Here is a 21,660-nt window from a genome sequence, read left to right on the forward strand (position 1 = left end):
GGGGGAAATGCTGAGTAATTGAGTGCTTATCAGTGATAAGCACTGGTAATTCATGTGTTCATCATTCATTTGGCAGAGAAACAACATTTCATATTCCACATTTTAACATTTCCATTCTGAGTTGGGAAGGAGACTGTCTAAAAAGGGAAAGAATAAAAATATGAAATAGTCTTGGCACTCAGACTGGTATGCATATTTATATGGTTTGGTTAATGAGTTTATGAACCTTTGGCTATGAATTTTAATCCTGGCACTGGCTGCTGCAATTCTGAAAATCACATATTGAGCAGGTTTGAGATGTGTTTTGGAAGCCCATAAATGCAAATGATAAAGACTAAAAGCCTCCATGTAGCCAGATTGAGAAGGATGGACATGATAAAAGACAGGAAGAACCTCAGATCATTGCCAGTTGTTGGTCAAAACTAGACAGAACATTTGTGTTTGTTCCGCATACGCTCTCTTACTTAAGAGTGTTTTTTGTAAGTCTCCATTCATATCATATTCCAGCAAACAACTTTTCAGAAAAAGTCGTGCTGGTTTTAACTTTGAGCAACATACTCAGGGATACAGAGAAAAGCACAGTTTTAGGGAGTTTCTGCTCACTAGTGAGAATATTTTAGGTGAAAAGAAATGAATGATACATAGAGATGAGGTTTAAGGACAAATGTTTACCCACTTGATGATATGAACATGGAGTCTCAGATGCTATGAACGTGGAATCTCAGAGGTACTGCCTCTATCTTGCAAAGCCTTACTACTTTCATTATATCCATAATTTCATTGATGCCAGGAATTATAAAGTTTTACAGAGAAAATGAGTCTCACTTTTGACCCGATTAACATGCAGCAGGTAATAATACAAAAGTAGATAAATGGGCAGGGGAACAAAAAGGCATATGGAATATGTGTTAGATTAAAACAAAATTAGAACTCTATAAATACCATTCCCTCTATTATGCTATCTTTAGCATATATTTAAATTTTGAAGCATGGTTTCACAGGCAGCAATAATTATTAAAAGGAATGACAGGAGCCCTAGTCTCAAGCTAGCTTTTTTTCACGTGTCTTATCTCTGCAAATAAAAGCCACAGTCTAATTTTTTTTGTTTACCATGAGCTGATAATCTTATGTAATTTCATTCTGTTTCAAAAATACTTTTATTTCTGAAATACAAAGATATATATCTGTTTATCTCATTCTAAGGTTAGGGAGTGCTGCTTTAAAGTAATGCCTTTCAGTAATACTCAATTCCAGCTTCTCTGAGAAATCTGTACGAGAAAACCTTAGCAAGTCTAAACAAGGAAAAGGTTCTCTGCTTAGCTGTTCCTTGTGTGAACCAAAAATAAATAGCCTTTACTATACACATAAAAGTAGACTGTAAAGTGGAACCAGGACACTAAAACCCTAGGAATAAACCCCCAGATAAAATTCTGATGAACTTGGATTAAATTTAAACTGGGTGTCTCTGAACTCACTTTGGGTATTATTGTAACCAAATCAGAAGCTGCTCTGAATTTCAGATTAACAGTTCTCCCATTGTAATCTGTCCTCTTACAGCTTGATGCCTTTCCCTACAGGAAAACTTCATAGGAAGAAGAAAAAAAAAAGTAAAACCCAAAACCCTCCAAAAAAAAAAAAAAAAAAACAACCTTAAGTTTTTTTTCCAACTGTCAGCTCAGAAGTGAGCTAGTTCCTAGTTCTAAAATGACAGCTTAATTCTTCTTCAACTCCAATTTGGTTTGAAGAGCAGTACTACACCATAAGAAAAGAAGGAACATATTATCCATCTTAAAACGTTTTTTTCATCTGCTAATTGTCAAGATTTCATAAATGTGAAGTTTTTGAGAATTTAGGTGTATAACTGTGAGCTGTATTCCCAGACCAGTCTCCTTATGCTAAAATAACTTGAATAAGAAACATAATTCAGTCCCCAGTTTTGCGTTCAGAAAATAATAATTTTTATTTCCAGTCAAATATTTTCCACATAGCTTAAGCACATTTCCATACATTCATACACAAGCAAGACCCAAAATACCAGGGTCAGTTTTAAGATAAAAATGATATAAAAATGGGATCACACAAACTAGAGAGGTCATCTATTTTCTCTTCTTAGATGATTTCCCTCACCACAGCAAAATCAATACAACAGCATAGTAATCTCTTCCAAACACTACCTGCTGCTAAGAGTGATCCCATGATCTGATGATTTAATGGATAAGGAAGTACAGAATTTTAACAGAGCGTAAACCAACAGAAAGCAAATGAACTTTATCTTACTGGAACACCATCAACATCTATTGCTCTGCTGTTAAGAACAGTGCATTCAGGCATCAGACTTACTAGGCTACCTTGAATTGCATCAGATGTGGGAATGAAATCGTAGCAGTTGCAAACCTTCTAATCAGTGCTGTAATATGAAACCATCTCCAAATGCAGGATGATGTAACCAAATGTGAAAGGTATGAATGCAGTAAGTTTCTAGTTACGCTGATGATCTGTTTAAAATAATTTTGAATCTAGTTTTGTTATATTTGGTTAATTTCAGCTCTTATAGCTCTTATAGCATTAAATTTACTAATGGAAAATTATTAACAAAGAAATTACAGAATAATCTTTGTGCATGAGAAAAAAGTGTTATCACATTACATTTGACAACATGTGAAAACAAGCACTGAGGTTAAAAATAATTTCTTACAGTTAAATCTGCTACAATAATATGGGATAAACCTTTCAGAATCCTAAAGAATCACAAATTAAAAACAAAATATGAAAAGAGTCCTTTAGAAACCATCGTATATGAGAAAAATATTTGCAGACTAGAGCAATAGTGGGTTTTAAATATAGTACCAAATAACTGGCAAGAGTTTTAAGGATATTACGTTATTTAAATAAAATACTTCTATAAATACTGACATTCAGTTTAACTTCCAAAGTAGTTATGCATTTTAATGCTGTATTAGTCATTGCTAATGCTTTTACGTCTTTCAAAGATGATATTTTAATGTATGTATCTAAAAAGTTTCCCTAACAAACAGATAAAACTCATTCCTGTATATGCAATTTTAGGATACACAATTGCAAGCATGTGAAATGTGTCTCAGATTTTGCAGCGTATTGTTGTGTTGTACACTTAGGTAAATCTATTGGAAGCAATTAGGTATTCTCTTTAACAGCAGTTGAGGTTAAAGAGATATTAACTATGTGAAACCAACTGCAGTCTCAGGTACATTAATTTCACAGTATAATACTGTGCTGGTTTAAAAATAAACCAGCGGGAAAAATGAACCCAACTCAAGAGAGATTACAAGTCGGAGTGTCATTTTACTAAAAAGATTACAATAAATACAATGATACAGAAAAAAACCTGGTTTAAACCCACAAAGACAGATGAATAACCCCGCACCCTGGAACAAGAAGAGAACAGTGTTTGTCAGCCCCTGTGATGAGCACCACGTGCCCCCCCCGGGGGAAAAATAAAGGAAAGGAAAACCTGTTGGTCCAGATGATGGTCACAGTCCTGTTGAAGCAACAAGCACAGTCTTGCCGAGAGTGGCAGTTTTAGTCCTGTTGGAGTTCTAGTTCTCCTCTGGATCCCTCAAGTGGTACCCCAAGTCCCAAAACCCCAAAATTATATGTACTCAGGTTCAGGTGGGAATGTCCAGTACCTCCCCCAGGGCAAGTAGTTTCACAATGGATGATTTAACTCTCTGAGTCATGGGATATTTTTGCGACCCTTGATGGTCTTTGGTGATTGCAGCTGCCTATTATGCCAGTCCAGTATGGTCCCCTAGCAGAGATAACCCCTCAGGCTGGATGTGAAGGTGCTAATGCCTCCCCAAAGGAGAGTTCTCACAGCTGTTATCACACTTATTAGTGTGAAGACAAAGAAACACCCCTTGCAGGGTTTCTTTAACACCCAGCTTGTACCCTGAGGTGTCAGTTGTGCCCTAGGCAGCTGCTGCAAAAGATCCATTATTAACAGTCCATCAAAAATTACAAAGAGGGTTTAGAATACACAGTTTTGGTTATACCCACATAGTGATAAATCGGTTCTGGTCCCTGTAACTAGGACGAAAGCCTTCTGCCAGACACTGACTTTTAACTCTCAAGGATTTCAAAATAGATATAATTATTAAAAAAGAATTCTAGATTTAAACTTCTGAAATGCTTTTGAATTTTACATCAAAGTTCTTGGAATTTTAGCAATAAAAATATGAATTTCAATTAAAAAAATTAAAATTCCATTAATGCTGGTTGTAAGGCACCACTACTAGAATCACCAAAATACAAATGCTACCAAAACTAACAGTGTGGCTGATAGTCCAACACAAAAACAAATATTCCCTATCTCAAAATAATGGATTCAGATAACACAAGACAATGAAACTACATGAGGAATACCAGATTAGATCAGACTGTTTCATGTATGCATTCAAAGCATGTATATTGATATCCACAGGTGCTTTCCATTATTAAATTCCTGTGTCCAATATCACAGTATTATTACAAATCAAAAATTTTTATTTCATTAGCTTTTACTAAATTTTATCTTGTGATAAACCCAACAAGTTTTGTAAGAATGTGTGAAAAAAATAGCTTAGTAACTGTTGAGAGGCATTATAAGGAACAACATTAAGAAAATGGAGCAGCCAAAATAAATTGATTGGAGACAATATGGTATAAAATCACTAAAATTCTCATATGAGAAGCTTAAATGATTACAAGTTAACTCATTTTATTACTTCCAAAAAAAAGCAACTAAGGTAATGCCACATGAAAAATCTACAAAAGAGATACACTTACTACACGTGATAGTTTGGGTTCTTTTAACCAAAAAGTTGTTGTTGTCTTTTCAAATGAGATATGCAACTGTCCTCTCTTTAAAACATTATTCAGATTTAGGTACAAATTAATGGCATATGGACATCCCTTGTAAATACCTGAATCTAAATTTTTACAATTTCATCACTCAGTGTAGAGGCCAGAAAAGCTGACTTTAGTTACATCCCCACCTACCCTGAAGCTACAGTATGGTCTGAGAAATGCTCATTGGCCTTGACAAACTGCACCTGGGCTAAGCTGTTCTCCAGCTTATCAGAAACACTGCCTATCCCCAGGAACTACTGTTTTCTAATGAGCATCTATTTTTTAATGAACAGCCTTGGAAACTTATTTTTGTTGCCTGAATAACAAACCAAATGGAATAATATTTCTGTTGCTGACACTTCAAAGACAGTTACTGAGTTAAACTGTGGTCAGGATGGAAAATTACTATAACGAAAGCCCCCTTGCTTGCAACCCCATAAACAGTGATATTGAGACCCCTCGAGCTCTCAGTTATGTACTAAAGCCCACTCTCTAATAACTCTATAAACAAGAGTCCAAAGTAAAATCTTTTTGAACTTTCAGTTCCCAGAAGACAAGGGGCTGATGTGTATGTCTCAAACACCAGTAACCAGATGTCTGTGAAGCCAAACAAGGACTATTAAGTAACAACTGACAAGAATTGTTGGGAATAAGCAAGGACTATTGGTATTCAAACAACATGTGAAAGACCAAGATTTGGTTGGAAAAGGGGTCCAGGTGGAGATAGGGCAGCACTTTTCCATGGGAAAGAACCACAACAAAGCACAGGGCAAGGACAGAAATGATTGGCAGGAAGTGGGTGTGGACTATAAGGTAGGATTGGGACCACCAAAGATTCCCAAAGCCCTCTGAGCCATTTACAGAAAGGCCTAGAAGAAGGGACTGTGGATGATAACTAATTAGCATAGAAAGCAAGAAGCTTGTCCCTGGGGCAAGGAAACCTGTCCATAAAAAGGTACCCCTCTAGGCCTGGGCAGTGCCCCTGGACCCCGGACACCTCATCAGCTGGACTGACATAGCTGGATTGCTGCTTATCAGCTGGATTGATGCTGAAACCAGCATTGGCGTCCCATCAGCTGGATCGATTCCGAAGTGGTGGCTGGTGATCCCTTTTTCCCTTCTCTTTTTTCCTTTCTTTAATTCATCTCTCCCTTTTAATCAACCCCTTTAATTTCTCTTTTCCCTTCACCGTGGCACTTTATCCAAAACCCACTGCCATGTGCCTATATAGTAGGTCAGGGACTAACATACTAATGTCCATACCAAGTGTGTAATTTACTAATAAAACTCTCTGATTGTTTGCAGACCCTCTCACTTTTGTTGTTCCTTTCGACCAAGGAACATTTTCAAATCTTAAATGCTTCCTTCCGCTTAAGATTGGGTTGTTACACTCAGGCAAATAGTTTTCATAAAGATGTTGATCTTCTCTGACATGGGTTTACATCTTCCTATTTCTGTTTGTGGTTAAGAGCCTTGAAATGATAAGCAGAGTTTTCTTGGTTTTGTTTTGATTTACCTGAAAGACAGCCAGTGAGTGACAGAAACAGCAACAGTTTCCATGACAACCACATCCTTGGTCACAAAGGTCTTCTGTCCCTCTTTGTGTAGTTGTTAATAATGCTGACGTTTCTTCATTAAAGCTTAGCCTAGTGGGAAAAGACAGGTCTCTGTTAGAAAAATTAAAAATATCTCTCAATAATATGACAATTTAAGAGACAAACCTGGTCCTAATGCAATTAAAAGATTTAGTTCCAAAGATCTCTGTATGGACAGGGACAGGTATCCTGACAGATACTCAGAGGCATCTTGTTCCAATGGTTACCTGTGTTAATAGCTCAAATGTCTGTGGCAGTGCTTTAGGTATATGTATTTGGGTACATATGTTTATATGGATATCACCCTCAAGCTATATCCATGTAGAAACCTTGAATTCCCAAAAAGGCAAGCTTAGAAGACAAGACATATTTTTTACAGCAAAGCACATAACTTGGCATGGGTTCCTGTTTTCCTGAAAGCAATATGTTGATTTTTGGTATAAAGTGTTTCGAAAAGCCCAAGTGGAAGTGTGGCTTAGATTGGTGGACAGTGAGGTGAATTGAGAATTCACTGAAGGGCAGAGCTCAAGAGTGTTGTGCTCAGTAGTGCAGAGTCGAATTAGAGTCCTGTGGTGTTCCCCAGGGGTCAGTACCGGGTCCAGTATTGTTCAACTTATTCACCAGTGACCAGGATGCAGGGACAGAGTGTGCCCCTAGCAAGTTTGCTGATGATACGGAACTGGAAAGAGTGGCCAGCAGCCCAGAGGTCTGTACAGCCCTTCAGAAGGACCTCAATAAATTGGAGTGATGGGCAGAGAAGAACCATCTGAGGTTCAACAAAGGCAAATGCAGGGTCCTGCACCTGAGGAAGAATAAACCCCACACCAGTACAGGCTGGAGGCTGATCTGCAGAGAAGGACCTGGGGATTCTGGTGGACAACAAGTTGTCCATGAGTCAGCAGTGTGCCCTTATGGCCAGGAAGGCAGGTGGTGTCCTGGGTTGTGTTAGGAAAAACATTGCCAGCATGTCCAGGGAAGTGGTCCTGCAACTCATTTTAGCCCTAGTGAGGCTGCATTTGGAGTACTGTGTCCCATGCTAGGCTTGCCAGTCCAAGAAAGACAAGGAAGTACTGGAGAAGGTTCATCAGAGCGCTGAAAAGATAATTAGGGGACCAGAGAGGGATAATTAGGGTACTCTCTCTTACAAAAAAAGGCTGAGAGAGGTGGTAGATCACTGGAACAGGCTGCCCAGAGAGGTTGTGGAGTCTTCTATGGAAATATTCAAAATCCTCCTAGATGCACTCCTGTGCAACCTGTTCCAGGTGAACCTGCTTTGGAAGAAACTTTGAACTAGATATCTTCAGACTTCCCTTCCAACCCCAACCATTCGGTGATTCTGTGATTCTTTTTCTGAAAGCAATATGTTGATATTTGATATACAATATTTTAAAAAGCCCTCCCCTCCCCAATAATAATTTATTTTAGGGAAATTTCAGGCATTTTTACTACTTGCAAATTGTGCTGAAATAAATTCCAGTTTCTTCAAGTTTACTCACTGTGTAAAGAATCTATCAATACATTTGAAACAATCACCACTTATACAGAAGATATTTTTCATACCTATCTCCTTCTATCGCTACGCAGATTTTTGTTTCCTGTCTATCTCATGACTGGTACATACATGTTGGCACATTACATCTTTGATCACTGTCTTCTTAGCTATCACTTTAACAATGTTAATAGCTTTAACAAAATGAAACTTGAGAGTTTTTATGTTCTAATAACTGAAAAATTAGTCCAACATATGACAAATTTCAGCTGTTCTATGTATGAACTTGAGTATACTTCTGGTCTTTGACTTGAAAAACTTCAAGTTGTAAATGTAAAGCTAGTTTCCTACACTTCATTAGTCATATCTGTTCAGTAAGTTTTTGATACCCTCTTATTGGAGCCCAAGAAATCTATCTGTAGAGGTTGTGATCCACAATTACAAGAGCAATCCCAGGGGACAGAATAATGAGACAAAGGAGAATTTTCTTTAATCCCTTATCAGACCCATTTTGGGGATAATATGATTCTTTCAGATTATAATCAGTTTAGTTACATGCCACAATTGCTGTTTTGGGAATCCTATTCCTTATGTTAGAACCCTCACACTATGAGCACAGAGGCAAAGCTCAACACAGTTTAAAAACAAAAATAAATCATAATGTAATAGTAGGTTCCTGTCAGATTATTCCATTTCAATTACTCTTTGAGCATCTCTAGTTGTAACCAGTTTTGACAGTCTTTTCTTTGTATATAGGGAGACACACTGTGAGAACAAGATGACAGCATCTGTTTAGGTAGCTAGTAATTACTCCTGCAACAATCTAAAGGTGTAGCGTGTCAGCTTTCATTTAAAGAGCACAGCAGGTATGGTTTTCAACATAGATAAAAAATGCCATGTAGGATTGTACTTCTTTTCAGGTAACTCAGACCACAGAAACTTATTATTGGGTGTACACATTAATATAAGAAACGCTAAAAGAGAACATAACAATCTGGTAGTCAAGTGACTTTCCACATAGTGCCTGAAGCTCATCTAAACCTCCACAGGAAACATCCTCAGTTAATTATTTATGTCTGCTGCCTTTGTTTTTCACTTCAGTGATAATCTGCTCTTCAGTTACTGTGTTCCTTTGGTTGGTGAATTATCTCATTCAGCATTCTTTGCTGGCCAGGTCTTTGGGAAATAAGTATTTTCATTAATATTTAAATTTTTCCCTTATGGCCATATCTGTTAAAGAGAGTAAAACACAGATTCCTTCCCGTCCCGTTCCCTCCACCCCACCCCCCCCCACGCCCCCCCGCCCCCGGCAATTTTATTACTCTTTTTTTCTTCCTCTTTTCCTCACTTCTTTTGAACTACTTTTATAATGGTGCAACACAGAAATTATTTTAACTTGGTGATTTATCTGTTGCATGAACAGGGGGAAATATACCAACTTTTCCAGCATTAAAGTGTGAGATTATTATTGTTGTTATTATTGTTAGGTATTATTGTGCCTATTGGATAAGACTATTAAAAAAATAATATTAAAGTTAAACCTGAAACAGGATGAAGAATAATTGGAGCCAAACAGTGGGAACACCAAAATAAAAGAAGGCCTTAAACATATTAATACTTTCATTCTTGAAACATGACTATTTTAAGCTTTCTCAGAAATTTTGAAACATGATGATTTTAAACTTTCTATGAAAAAGGATATTTTTAATCACCATTTCATTAAAGACAACAGAGTTATGACAAGTGGTCCTAGATAAGGAGTCAATAGCTAAATATCTATAACAGCTTTTCCATGACAACCCTTAACTGTGATCTACCTAACTTTATCCAATCAATGTAATGCAAATTTCAAACCTGTTACACAAGTATATTAAAATGTAAACCAGAGTGCAATGATAGGGAGATGCTCTGATTTAAGTCATGAATGTGGGACACTGACTTTCCTATTTGGATATTCATTGTGTAAATATGGTGGCTTATCTCAGTAGAAGAATTATTAGCAAAATAAGCAAGGGGGAAATATGTCACTTCATAGCTTTTAAAAAATCTACCTAGAAATCTGGATTATTATCATAATGAATGGATTTTGGATCTTTACTTATTTTTTCCATATTTCTTGTTTCTTCAAGGGTATTTGGCAAACACATTACTGGCCACATGGATAAATGGAATGCATAACAACACAGTAGGGTTATTGAACATCTAAGAATGGAGGAGTACAGTTCATACAAAGACATTGATGCTGTATTTATGAACTACCATGTAGCATGTGGGAAAATGACATAGGAGCTTTGAAGAAAATAAAAGGGGCAAGAGGATGAAAATGCTATATTTAATAATATAGACATAATCTAATTTCTACTCTAGATTTAATAATAATGGCCAGTCTCTTCATGAACGAAGAACCGGGGAAGGTTTTTACACCTTCCAGCCTGCGCATTGGATTTTTTAGGTGAGACACAGTGTGCGCGGAACTGAGCCCACCCTTTAATCCTGAGGTTCATCTGCTGGGGCCAAGCACGCTTGGACGGTGGCAGCGAGGTCCTCAGGACGTAGATGGATTGCCTTACGGGCTAACGAGCTCCATCTGCCCGGGGAGGGGCCCCGACTGGGAATCGAACCCAGGTCTCTGCAGTGACAGTGCAGTGTCATTTCCCCTAGACCACTGGGGGCTCCCTACTCTAGATTTAATGAAGGGATGTATTCCTAGATTTAGTATCAGTGCTTGTCATCTGATCTTTTAGATGACTAGGCTCTCACTTTTAGACAGACTTGGATGATTGAAGAATTCCTTTATGCTTATAGCAAAAAGATCAAAGCTGCACTAAATTCATTAAGAGGAGCATCTTCTTTCTTATAAAAAAAAAAGAAAAAAAAAGAAAGGGTGTTATTGCTGCAAAAAAAGTTAATGAATATTCTCTTAAATCTTATAAGAAAGATCTCCCATTTAAAACTTGCCTATTTTAAAAGTAATTTAAGGACATATATACAAGTAGTATTCAGTTATTCTTGGTTGGAAAATCTTGTTAATTTTCTGTTTTGTTTTTTATTTTTTTCCCACCCCTGACTATCCCAGAATGAGGAATCTTAAGAATGTAAAAATAAATGAAATCACTTACTAATGCAAGAGAATACATCTGAAGATGCTGCTCAGAAGGACTTAAAAATCATTGCAACTGAAGAGTGTTTATTTTCCTCCCAAATATAAATTTAAATGTCACAAGAATCCAACTGGCTTGTTTGGAACACTTTCTTGGCTTTATTGGTAATTCAGTGTAAGAAAAGAAAAATAAGTTGTCCAGAATATACTGTATTCTTTTATATAATAGCATGACTGACAAAGTTCTACAGTCTAGTTTTTAAATTAAGGGTGCAATGTCTACCATTTGTTGATTTTTTTTTGCTGTCCTGTTCGTATTGGGTTTTTTGTAATACATGCAGTTTCAGTAATTTTTTTTTCCTTAATATCAAAGACATGAATTTTCCCTCATGGTCATTTGTAAAAAACAGTGATCTAAAATACAGTCAATGTGTATAATGTGCAGCAAGTAATTTATCTAAATTCTATTTCTGCACAAATAATCAGAAGGTGAGATTTTCAATTTCCAAATAATACTACCCATAGTCCTGTGTTTTCCCCAGAATTTCTACCAAATTACTTTTGCAATTTGTTTTAATTCTGTGTGTTAATTGTAGAAAACTTATTAAAGCACTCACTATTTAGTATGTTTTAATGCGTTGCTTTGGCTAGTAGAGAAAGGGTGGATACTTTCTCATAGTTCTGCCTCCTACTAGAATTTGTGAATACTGAGAGTATGAGTACTAATGAAATATTGCCAACATTAATGTGCTAGAGGCTTGAACCAGATTTAGTAAAATTATGGTCTTTCTAAGCATAATAATACCATCTACTATCATTAGTGTTTGTTTTCTGGCACTTATAATAAATTTAAATGCAACTGAAAAGACTTGTTCTTTTTTTTTAATTAAAAAACTTATGAAGTGAAGCCTTTAACATAGATACCATGATTTTGATAACAAAGTGCTTTCTTCCATTACCACTACCTCATTTCCCTTTTCCACCATATGCATATTTATCCATTTATCTGTATCAACATGAAAAGAATGATTGTTCAAATCCACATCCTCTCTCAAAGCAATGTAACATAAATCTTTGTCTCTACAGTGACTATACTGCTCAGAAGAATAGATGTGACTTGTCACCAAAAAAAAAAAAAAGTTTTCTCTGTAATATTTCTTTTTCCTATATCAATATATTAGAGGAAATATCAAATTATTTTATTTTCCCTTTCTCTTCATAAAAGGAGCATGTTCACAGGTAATGAAGAAATAACAACAGTGATAAGCCATTCTGATATTCTACATGGATATGGAGAAGCAGGAACTGAAGAATGTTAGAAATTGAGCTATTGCCACCCATACATCCAAACGGAAAGAAAAAGAATAGCATATCATATGAAGAACAAATACACTTATATAATTTTAGATAGTGTTCTAGGAAATACTTTTCTTTACATTCAGTAAGTGGAGGACATTGGCCTAAAGTACAATGTAACTGCTAGTAATATTCCTGACTTAAGGTGGCAAACCCATGAAGTCAATAGCTGCAACAAGCTAAGTATCACTGACCAGGCTTTCTATAAAAGGCTTATTATACTTTTGGAAAAAGACAGAGATCTAACTGAAGCTCCACTTTAAAATACTGAAATAAAGCCTTCTGATCAACACTAAAGTCTCTGTCCTTCCCTGCACAACCTTTACTTCATCAGGCTTGAAAGATATGAATGGAATTGCCACAGACAGCAATTCAGTCTGTCTTCCCTGCTCCCATGAGTATCAGACCTGGTAATGCTCAGTCCATGGAGAATTAGAGGCCTTAGAAAACCAGAAGCTCAGATATTTCAAAGTTCATCATGAACAGAGGAAGCAGCTTGGCTGGAAATTTTGAAAAGAGCTTGTCTGTTGAGAGCTCCCTGATGATAAATTTACATATAAAGTTAACTATTAGGCCATGATTATTACAGACACTGGTTATAGAGAATATAAATAACCTTGATTGAGTTCATGTCCCTGCTTGCTTTCAATAAAGAATTAATTTGCTCAGTCCAAAGTCTTTTTGACAATACTATTTACAAAATAGCTTAAATTTAATAAAAAAATTAGGTTAATATTTGATAAAAGTCATACCATAGACACTTTTACAATGAACTGTCAGTGGAGTTTGTTGTAGGACAAATGAAAGTGAAATGATATTAAACCAATGTAAACAGCTAGGCATCTTGTAGGATTGATTATCACCCCAAGGGAAAATAATTTATTTTCAAGTTTTAATAATTGTTTAAACTATTGTAAAGAAAATTTAATAAAGGGGAAGTTTTAGCAGTTAAATAAAACAACTTCTGAACTGTTTTATGAACACTTAATTTACTAACAGTGTTAATATTCTTGTTTCCTTTCCTTGTCAAGTTCCTACTGGCAAGCAACCAAGACTTAGAATATCTAAGTTAATATTTTATAAGGTTGATTGTGTTTGTTGTTGTGGTGGTGGGTTTTTTTTATTGTTGTTGTTGTGCTTTTTTTGTGTTTTGTTTTGTTTTTTTTTTTTAAATTTGTGATACTGATAAAGCTTTCAAAGACACCAGTCCAGTTCTAGGAAGAAACATGTTACTTTACAAAATAATCAAATTGACTAATTCTGAAATAATGATCAATCACAATTTCTTTACCGGTGAATGAACAGCTGAACTACTGCTCTGAAAAACAAACAAAAATATTTGATTGCAAATGCTTAATAAGTGTTGATAAATGCCTATGAGTCCAAGAGATTCTGAATTATTCAGATGAATTAAAGCTGTTTAGAAAACTGTGCACAGTACCCATAAAATAAAAAGGTAATATATTAATATTGGGTTTTTATTGTTTTATTATTTATTATTGTTTTATTAAATATTGATTATTTTCAATCGTATTTGAATATATTTGCACATATATCTTTAAGATAGAGTGTTTGTATGTAAGCTGCAGAATGTCTCCCTTTCCAACATTTCAGACAACTGACCACTTTTTCATAGCACTTCTTTTAACAAAATTAATAAGTATAGTGGAGATTAACAAAGTCACTTGACCAAGAAGGCTGATTTTATGCTGAATAATTCCAGGGATCATTCAATGTTACCTGCTACAGGAGCTAGATTCTCTTAGGCATTCCTACTGTAAATCACATATAAAACGTCAACAGTGTACTCAGGTGAAGGAGAATACAGTAGAAAGAGTTCTCAGCTTCTCTAAACCTGCAATAGTGAGGTGTTGCTATTTGGCAAAATTCACTTGAAAAATGCACAAAATAAGTAGAGTACTCCTCAGGCAATGAAGTGGTTTGAAATATACCTTGAGGTACTGGGGCTACTTGCAGGCACTTCACTGCTGTTCCCACTGCAAGGTGCGGTCAGGTTCACTGGTGAACAAATACCTATTGGATGAGGCCTTTTGAGAAGGAAAGCAGTGGAATTAATTCTGATGAGTTTTTTCCCCATCTATTTGCTAATCAGATTGACAGTTTCTAAAATTCAGCTCACATTTCAGAGAAAAAGCAGCTGCTGGGGATGAAGCAGTATAAAAAGCCTTGCTCTCTCACTTAGATATGTGAATAAGTGCTGAAGCACAGATTCACCTCAGCAGTGTGATTTTCCAATTTCTTAAAGCGCGGACTGGGGGTAAGATAGACTTGCTCACAAGTACCATAGTTAAGCTGTTTGGTTTCTAGTATGAAATTTAAGAACAGTCATTTCTTAAAGCCCCACAAGCTGACATTACACTCACTTCAATTTTTTTTTAGTTCTGCCAATATTATTCTCATGTAATAGGAAAAAAGAATAAAGAGGAAAATTATGTATAATTGGACACTTTGGAAATTAGGTATATAAGTTCTCTTGCAAGTAAATGAAGAGAAATAGAAAACCTGAAGGAAAATTAATTCAAAACATTTTTGACAGCTATATTGGAGTGAGATGAACAACTTTATTTTTTTTACTAACTGTGATGGAAATCTGATTGCAGCAGAAGCCTAGACAGCTATTCTAAATTATTCAATTAAGTTTCAGACCGCTAAAGCTGAGTGATAGCAGTTCTCATTTGTTTTTTCAAGTGTGTATGAAGGTTTTGACAAGCTATGAAAAACTAAACTGGTCATTTAACTCCTAATCTCACTGGTATTGCAATAAAATCAGCCTTCATCTGTGATGGACATTTCTAAGTATTTTGCTTTAATTAATCAGGAAATATATTCAAGTACTTAATAATAAGTCCTACAGATGCCCTCAGATAACTGGAGAAGTTCAGGGAGAAACAACTGTAGAACTGTGGGTCATGCTAGAGACCTGCCCTCAATCTGCATTGTTTGTATTAGACTTGTTTTATTTGCAACCAAAAATTGCAGGGGAAAAAGCATATTCTCATGCTAGTCTTTTGAGGCCTGCTTGCTTATTTCTAAATTCCTCTGGGTGATTGTAAGGTGTACCAGTGTAATCACATCTGGAAATGGCCTTTTCTCTGCCAAGCAGCGGATTAAGGATAATGATAAAAACAGCAAGGCACTGCTCTTGTTTTGTCTCTCAGCTGTACTTGGTAGAACTATCCTTAAAGGTTAAGACAAGCAGCTTTTCTTAGCCTCTCTTTTTCAGCAGCCAGCTATTGCCAAGAGGAAAGATGACTGCAGTTAAATAAATATCCTTGACTGCCACTTGCATCTGGTATTATGTCAGCCAAAATGTATATTCCACTTAATGTAACCACCAGACTAATAATATTATGCATTTTAATAACACACACTAGCATGTCCACTCATCTCCCTGCAGATTGTGTGTACTGTGCTAAAGTAGTGGTCACAATCTCCCTGTGAACCTTTAAATTCTATGCTCACTTCCAAACAAATCAGCTCTGGCATAACAGGGTATATTGTGCACCAGAGTATTCAATACTACACTTGAAAAGGATCCATAAATTTTCTGTGCCTAAGATGTGAGATCCTATTCACTATAGAAGGCAGGTGCAGGGCAGGGTCCCAAAAGTAAGATCCTTCAATACCCTGCTCAGCTCCTGCCTAGGGGCCTTATATGATATTGCCAACCTCTCAGAAGGATGTTCATCCAAAAAGGATGTAGGCTGCATGCTGCGAGTGCAAGAGGCTGTTTCATGTGTAGAGTGGATGGGAGACACAAAGAGAGGTTAGTATGCTAAAAGATTGTGCATGAACAATCCGTTGGTGCATATGTGGTACAAGTCTACCTCAGTGCCAATCCATAAGTTAGAAAAATGACAGTTCTATAAAAAAACCTGTCTTGACATCTTATTCCTGAGTTCTGGATTAGTCATTGGGGCAGATATCACATTAGTTCAGCTCCCAGGTTTAGGTAACAAGACCAATTTCAGTCAAATATTTTATTTTAACATGGTAAATGATGAAATAAATATAAATTTTTTAGCTAAAAAGTTCCATCTAATTATAGAAACCTAGAATCACAGATGCATTTAGGTTGGAAAACATTTTGGTTTCCAGAGGAGTTGTGGATGTCCCATCCCTTGAAGTGTTGAAGACCAGGTTGGATGGGGCTGTGAGAAATGTCATCTAGTGAAATGTGTCTCTGCTCATGGCAGGGGGGTTGGAACTAAATGATCTTTAAGGTCCCTTCCAGCCCAAAAATTTATATGATTCTGTGATTCCATGAAAAAGCCTTTAAGGTCATTGAGTCCAACCATAAACCTAACACTGCCAAGTCCACCACTAAACTATCCCGAAGGACCAAATATGCATGTTATCTACATACCATCAGGGATGGTGACTGAGCATCTGAGTACTTCCCTGAGCATCCTGTTCTAATCAAAACACTTTTCTGATTTTCAAATATGAGCTGTCTTTCCGTAATTTTTATACTGCTTTTTGAGAAGCAATAAAGCATGTATTCTCCAAGCTGAGGTGAGACATTTTACTAGAATTTTGCATAAGCACAAAGGTTTTATTGCTTCTGTGCTCAAATGAGAGGATTCTCTGAAAAAATAAAACAAGTCAAAAGGATTATACCTTCAATTCAAGATAGGCTAAATGTTTCCTAGGCTTAAGAGGTAGAAGTCACTTTAGACACTTTTGGAAACAAGTCTTAACACTGAATGTATTTTAAAAACTCCACAGTTAAATTCAGTCTCAAACTATTCAGATTAATTAATTAAAAATAAATAAATAAATATTATTTGTCTTATTTACATGGTTTCAATAGACTATCTCATTACAATTAATAGTGGTCACATCTCAGTGCAACAAAAAGTTTATTTAATATACAGTAAAAGACCTTATCTTTGGAAGTTAGATGTTAGAGCGACAAGATAAAGATGTACAATTTGAAAATGCATCTGTAAAAACAATATTAGTTTGGGGAAGATACTTTAAACACTCCATTGTTGTTCTGAAACAGTTGTGGTGGTTTAAATGTTAACAATTTTGTTCTTAGCTATTTTTTATTTGAAATATTGCAGTGCATTTTTTAACTGCCATACTGAAGAATATTAATGATGCAACAAATTGACTGGTGCTACAGAGATGTATCTGTTTTTCTTATGAGCGTATTTAGTTGCACATGTTTCTTAAGTCTCTAATTACAACCAGTACTAAAAGTGTCTAGATGCTTAAGGGTGCATTTTTATATTTAAACATACGTCATTATTATTACTTATATGGCAAATAGTTCACTAAGATATAATTATAGGATATTAAAGTGGATTAGAAATCTCATTATTAAAACACAAGCTTGTCTGAATAGAAAGAAAAAAATAAAGTACTCTAAGTGGAATAAGCACCTCTTCATTTTCTTTCACAAATCTCATTTTATTACGAGCTAAATGTCAGAGTCATAAAGAGGTAACTGCTGGCATGATCCCATCAGGGAGGTTTCTATTTGTTATGATATGATATTCAACATTATTTTCCCACAGATTTTAAATAAAGCCAGTGAACTTTACTAAGGACTCCAATTTCAGTCAAATGTATGTTAGCCTATCTAGAGGTGGATTGTTTATTTTTAAAGAGTAAGATATGACTGCAGTCAAATATCATCTCTTCTTATATTTTAACTCAGCATTAGGGCAGACACCAATTATGAAATTGTGCTGTCAGGTTACCCCTCTAAGGGCAGTCACACACTTCATGTTTTCAGTGGCAAATTGAATTTGACATTTAATTTGAAGCCCAGGATAACGTAATGTAAAACCTTCTGCAGTGTTAGTGATAGAATATGAGGGCAGACATCCTGTCTGGGTCTTTTAAATAGTCCTCTCCATATTAGTATTGCCTTCATTATATTCTGTGGGGATTATTTTCCTGATCTATATAGGGAAACTCCAGTAAATGTTTAGAATCACGGTAGCTTACAACTAGAACATTTCAGGTTTCTTTATAGATTCAAATAAATGATCTACTGTAAAATCTTCCAATACATACTATACAGACACCTTGTAATTTCTGAGTTCTAGAAATCCCTAGAACAATCCTTAGCACAACACTTAGTAGGTGGTGGTGCTGACACTTTCTAATTCATTTATTCTTTGGAAGATAATTTAATTTTACATTGCACAAGAAAGTGTGCTGATAATGGTTGCAAGCCCTTTATGTACGGAAGATTAATTTCTTGCACAAATTTCTGTGTAAGTTGGTAGCCCTTCCTTTAATGCATTTTAGAGTATTGAAATGTAGTGTTTTGAAGAAGCAACAGAATAGACAGTTTTAGGCTCAAAAATAAAGAATGTCATAATCAGAAAGTGCAGAGGTTGGCTTGGTGCACACGCAAATAGAATTTAGCCAGGATTCTGGGTTAACCATCACCTTGGAGGTTACTGTTACGTGTCAAAAAAGGAAAAATAATAAAACTTACTATGGTTGCTCGCCTCTGTAAACTTCTGTAATACAACAGCTATGAATTAAGCTGTGAAATGTATAGTGGCTCAGAATCAGGCCCAGAGACTTCAGCCATAGAGTACTACATTAACAAACATAAGATCTCTGTGCTATATTTGTACACAAATACAATCCAGACCAAATAGGAGCATATTTCTGGGTAATTATCCAACCCACACAACACATTCAGTATAATGTTAATTTTGCATAAACTGTTGCCATCTGATCTGCATGAAAGTCTGCAACGATCAAGTTATTTCCCATTTTTTTATTACCATTTCTACACTCTGTGTCAAGTGGATGAAGTGTCTTAGTATTTTTTTTTAATTGTTGGCATCCTAAAGTGGGACTTACAGTTATGAAGATCAACTGCTTTAGCACTCCCTAGGGAGTGCCCATATTTCCCTAATTAAATCAAGAAGTGGTCACAGTTCTGTCAGGAGAAGCAGAAGAATATCTCCTCACTTTTGCTTCATTTGGTTATATTTCCAATATAGTTTCTGAAATAATTTCCTACTGTTTCTGAAATGATTTCTTAAAAGTTTTTCTGGGGAGAGAACATCCTCCTTGACTAAAAGTCTCTTGATAGTTTCCAGATAGAAACGTCATTGATTATGTGGACAGCACTTATTTCCATTGATCTCCTTGACTTTTTTCCTTCTGTCAGAACTTGTCTTGCAAAAACCCTTGTCCCTTTTCTTTAGCTAGTGAGTTCCAATTGGTTGTGGGTTGTGTTTACTGACAGAGGACAATTTCTTTTTTATTTCTTTTCTCTATTGCAATTTATGAAGGCAAAGAATTTAAAATTTACAAGCAAGAACACAAACTATGCAGACTAAAGTTTCCAGTATGGCACTTCCCCTGGCATAGAAGATGCTTCACTTTGGCAAATTCATATTGTCCATAAAACACAAACTAAGAACACCAATTCAGCAAAATGCAGTGAAACATACTGAAGGAACTATGCGTCTTTTGATGTTAGTTTGCTGAAATTCTTCCAGTGCATCACACATGTTACTGGCATGTGCTGGACAAGTGCTTGCAAATCCTATTAATTATCCAGAAAAGGTTTCACTGGGACAGAGTTTCAGACATTTGTTTGATGGGGAATGAGGTATCAGGCTTACTGCACTGCACTTACTTAAGATGATTTTGTTTTTGTGCTTCTGGAAGATATGTGTAATGATGCCTGATTTTATTAAAAGTTCAGCCATTCCCTTCCAAGAGACAGGAACCCCTTGGCACAGTCCTGATTAGTGGTTATAAGGGAACTGAGGTGGAATTGAGGTAGGAATTGTATGTCCTTCTCTTCCCTCCCTGATAATTAGTTCGAATCATAAGTGTTTTACAATTCAATTTCTAACCCCTGCCGCAAAATAAGAATAGCAGGGTGGCTAATAGAATGACACTTATATCTGAAACTGAATGCTGTCCCAGGATGCCTTGTCACCTTCCTGTTCTTCACTACAGGTTTCATGCAAAGCAGCAAACAGGGAGAGAAGATGCCAAGAGAACACAGGCTTATCTAAAATAAGTTCTCAAAATTAGTCTGATAATGCCTTCTGCTAAATGTGATATACTTTCTATTCTTCTTATCTTGAGAGTTCCCTTAGAATCCAGTTATAATAGTTTATCTATAAAAATTACTGAGATCTATCTGTGCAACTTAGTATTGTGACAGGTCTCACCACAAAAATATCTGAGCAATTGGAAAGAGAAAATTACTCCTAGCACATTCACTTTTTGCCTTGCCATTATCCACATTATGTCAGAATATTTTAAAATTATTCAAAATAAAAGAATGAGGATGTCATTAAATATGATTATGTAGATTACTATTGAAAATGGAGAGGTAGGTATTGTCTGTGCTTTTTTATTGTTTAAAAGTGTAAGGAGTGTATTATTTGAAGTCTTTCTATTTCTATTTATGGGACTCCTTGAAGCCATAGAATAATGTATTAAAGTAACAAACCTTTCTATTAATTAAAGTAGTAAATTAATTAACGAAATATAATAATTTAATAAAATAATCTGATTTGAAGTTAAACTGATTTAATACATTTAAACAAGGACAAAGGGACATTGGAAATATTATAATCCTTCATAGACAATTATACAGGAAAGCAGTCCCATTAGCTTAATTCTGGTAAACTAATAGATAAAGTCTCTAACTGTAGATCCTTCATTTCACCACTGAAAGTATATAATAAAATATAACCTCCCAGCTAAGAAAATTTCAAAACTAAAAAGAACTGAGAGAATACAAACCAAATGGGTGGCAAACATCTTATTTATATCACTTTTTAAAATCTTCTGTAAAGAAGACTTCATGATGCATCCAGCAGAAAAATCTTTAATTTGAAAATATAGACACTAGTTTTACCACATCCACATGTCACCTTGTTAGTAGTTCAGAAAATTTAATTTGTGGAAGAATAATTAAAAACAATTTCAGTTTCCACTTCATGTATATGTGTGTGGATCTCTTCTGACAATTTATTCAATTATTCTATTTAATAAAATAGCTCACTTAATTCCTTGTTCCCAAACAAATTGCGGTGAAGGGGGAGGTGGGTAAATTTACATAGCAAGAGGGGACAGCTGATGAGAAATTTAGAGCTTCCCTTGTTGGACACCAGATAAGTTATTATTGGATCAGAACTAAGTTGTGGGGAGTGTGTGTGTGTGGAGTGGGAAGGGATGGGATCCTATCCCTCATGGCAGGCCCCTGGAGCCCACATAGGAAAGCC

General features: G+C 35.7%; 1 protein-coding gene across 1 annotated transcript in view; it reads right to left on the bottom strand.

Annotated features, from left to right (window-relative positions):
• LOC114066013 (contactin-5-like) overlaps positions 1–21,660 on the bottom strand; it is a gene marked incomplete at its 3' end in the record, with an annotated part of 397,796 nt that overhangs the window by 91,199 nt on the left and 284,937 nt on the right. The window contains exon 2 of the mRNA XM_027900371.1: positions 6,383–6,512. Coding sequence (XP_027756172.1) covers positions 6,383–6,437 — 55 coding nt within the window. The remainder of the gene's footprint in view (positions 1–6,382; positions 6,513–21,660) is intronic.

The sequence above is a fragment of the Empidonax traillii genome, unplaced genomic scaffold, assembly GCF_003031625.1.
Source record: "Empidonax traillii isolate 1590-97213 ecotype Southwest subspecies unplaced genomic scaffold, ASM303162v1 scaffold719:size519298, whole genome shotgun sequence".
Classification (NCBI taxonomy): domain Eukaryota; kingdom Metazoa; phylum Chordata; class Aves; order Passeriformes; family Tyrannidae; genus Empidonax; species Empidonax traillii.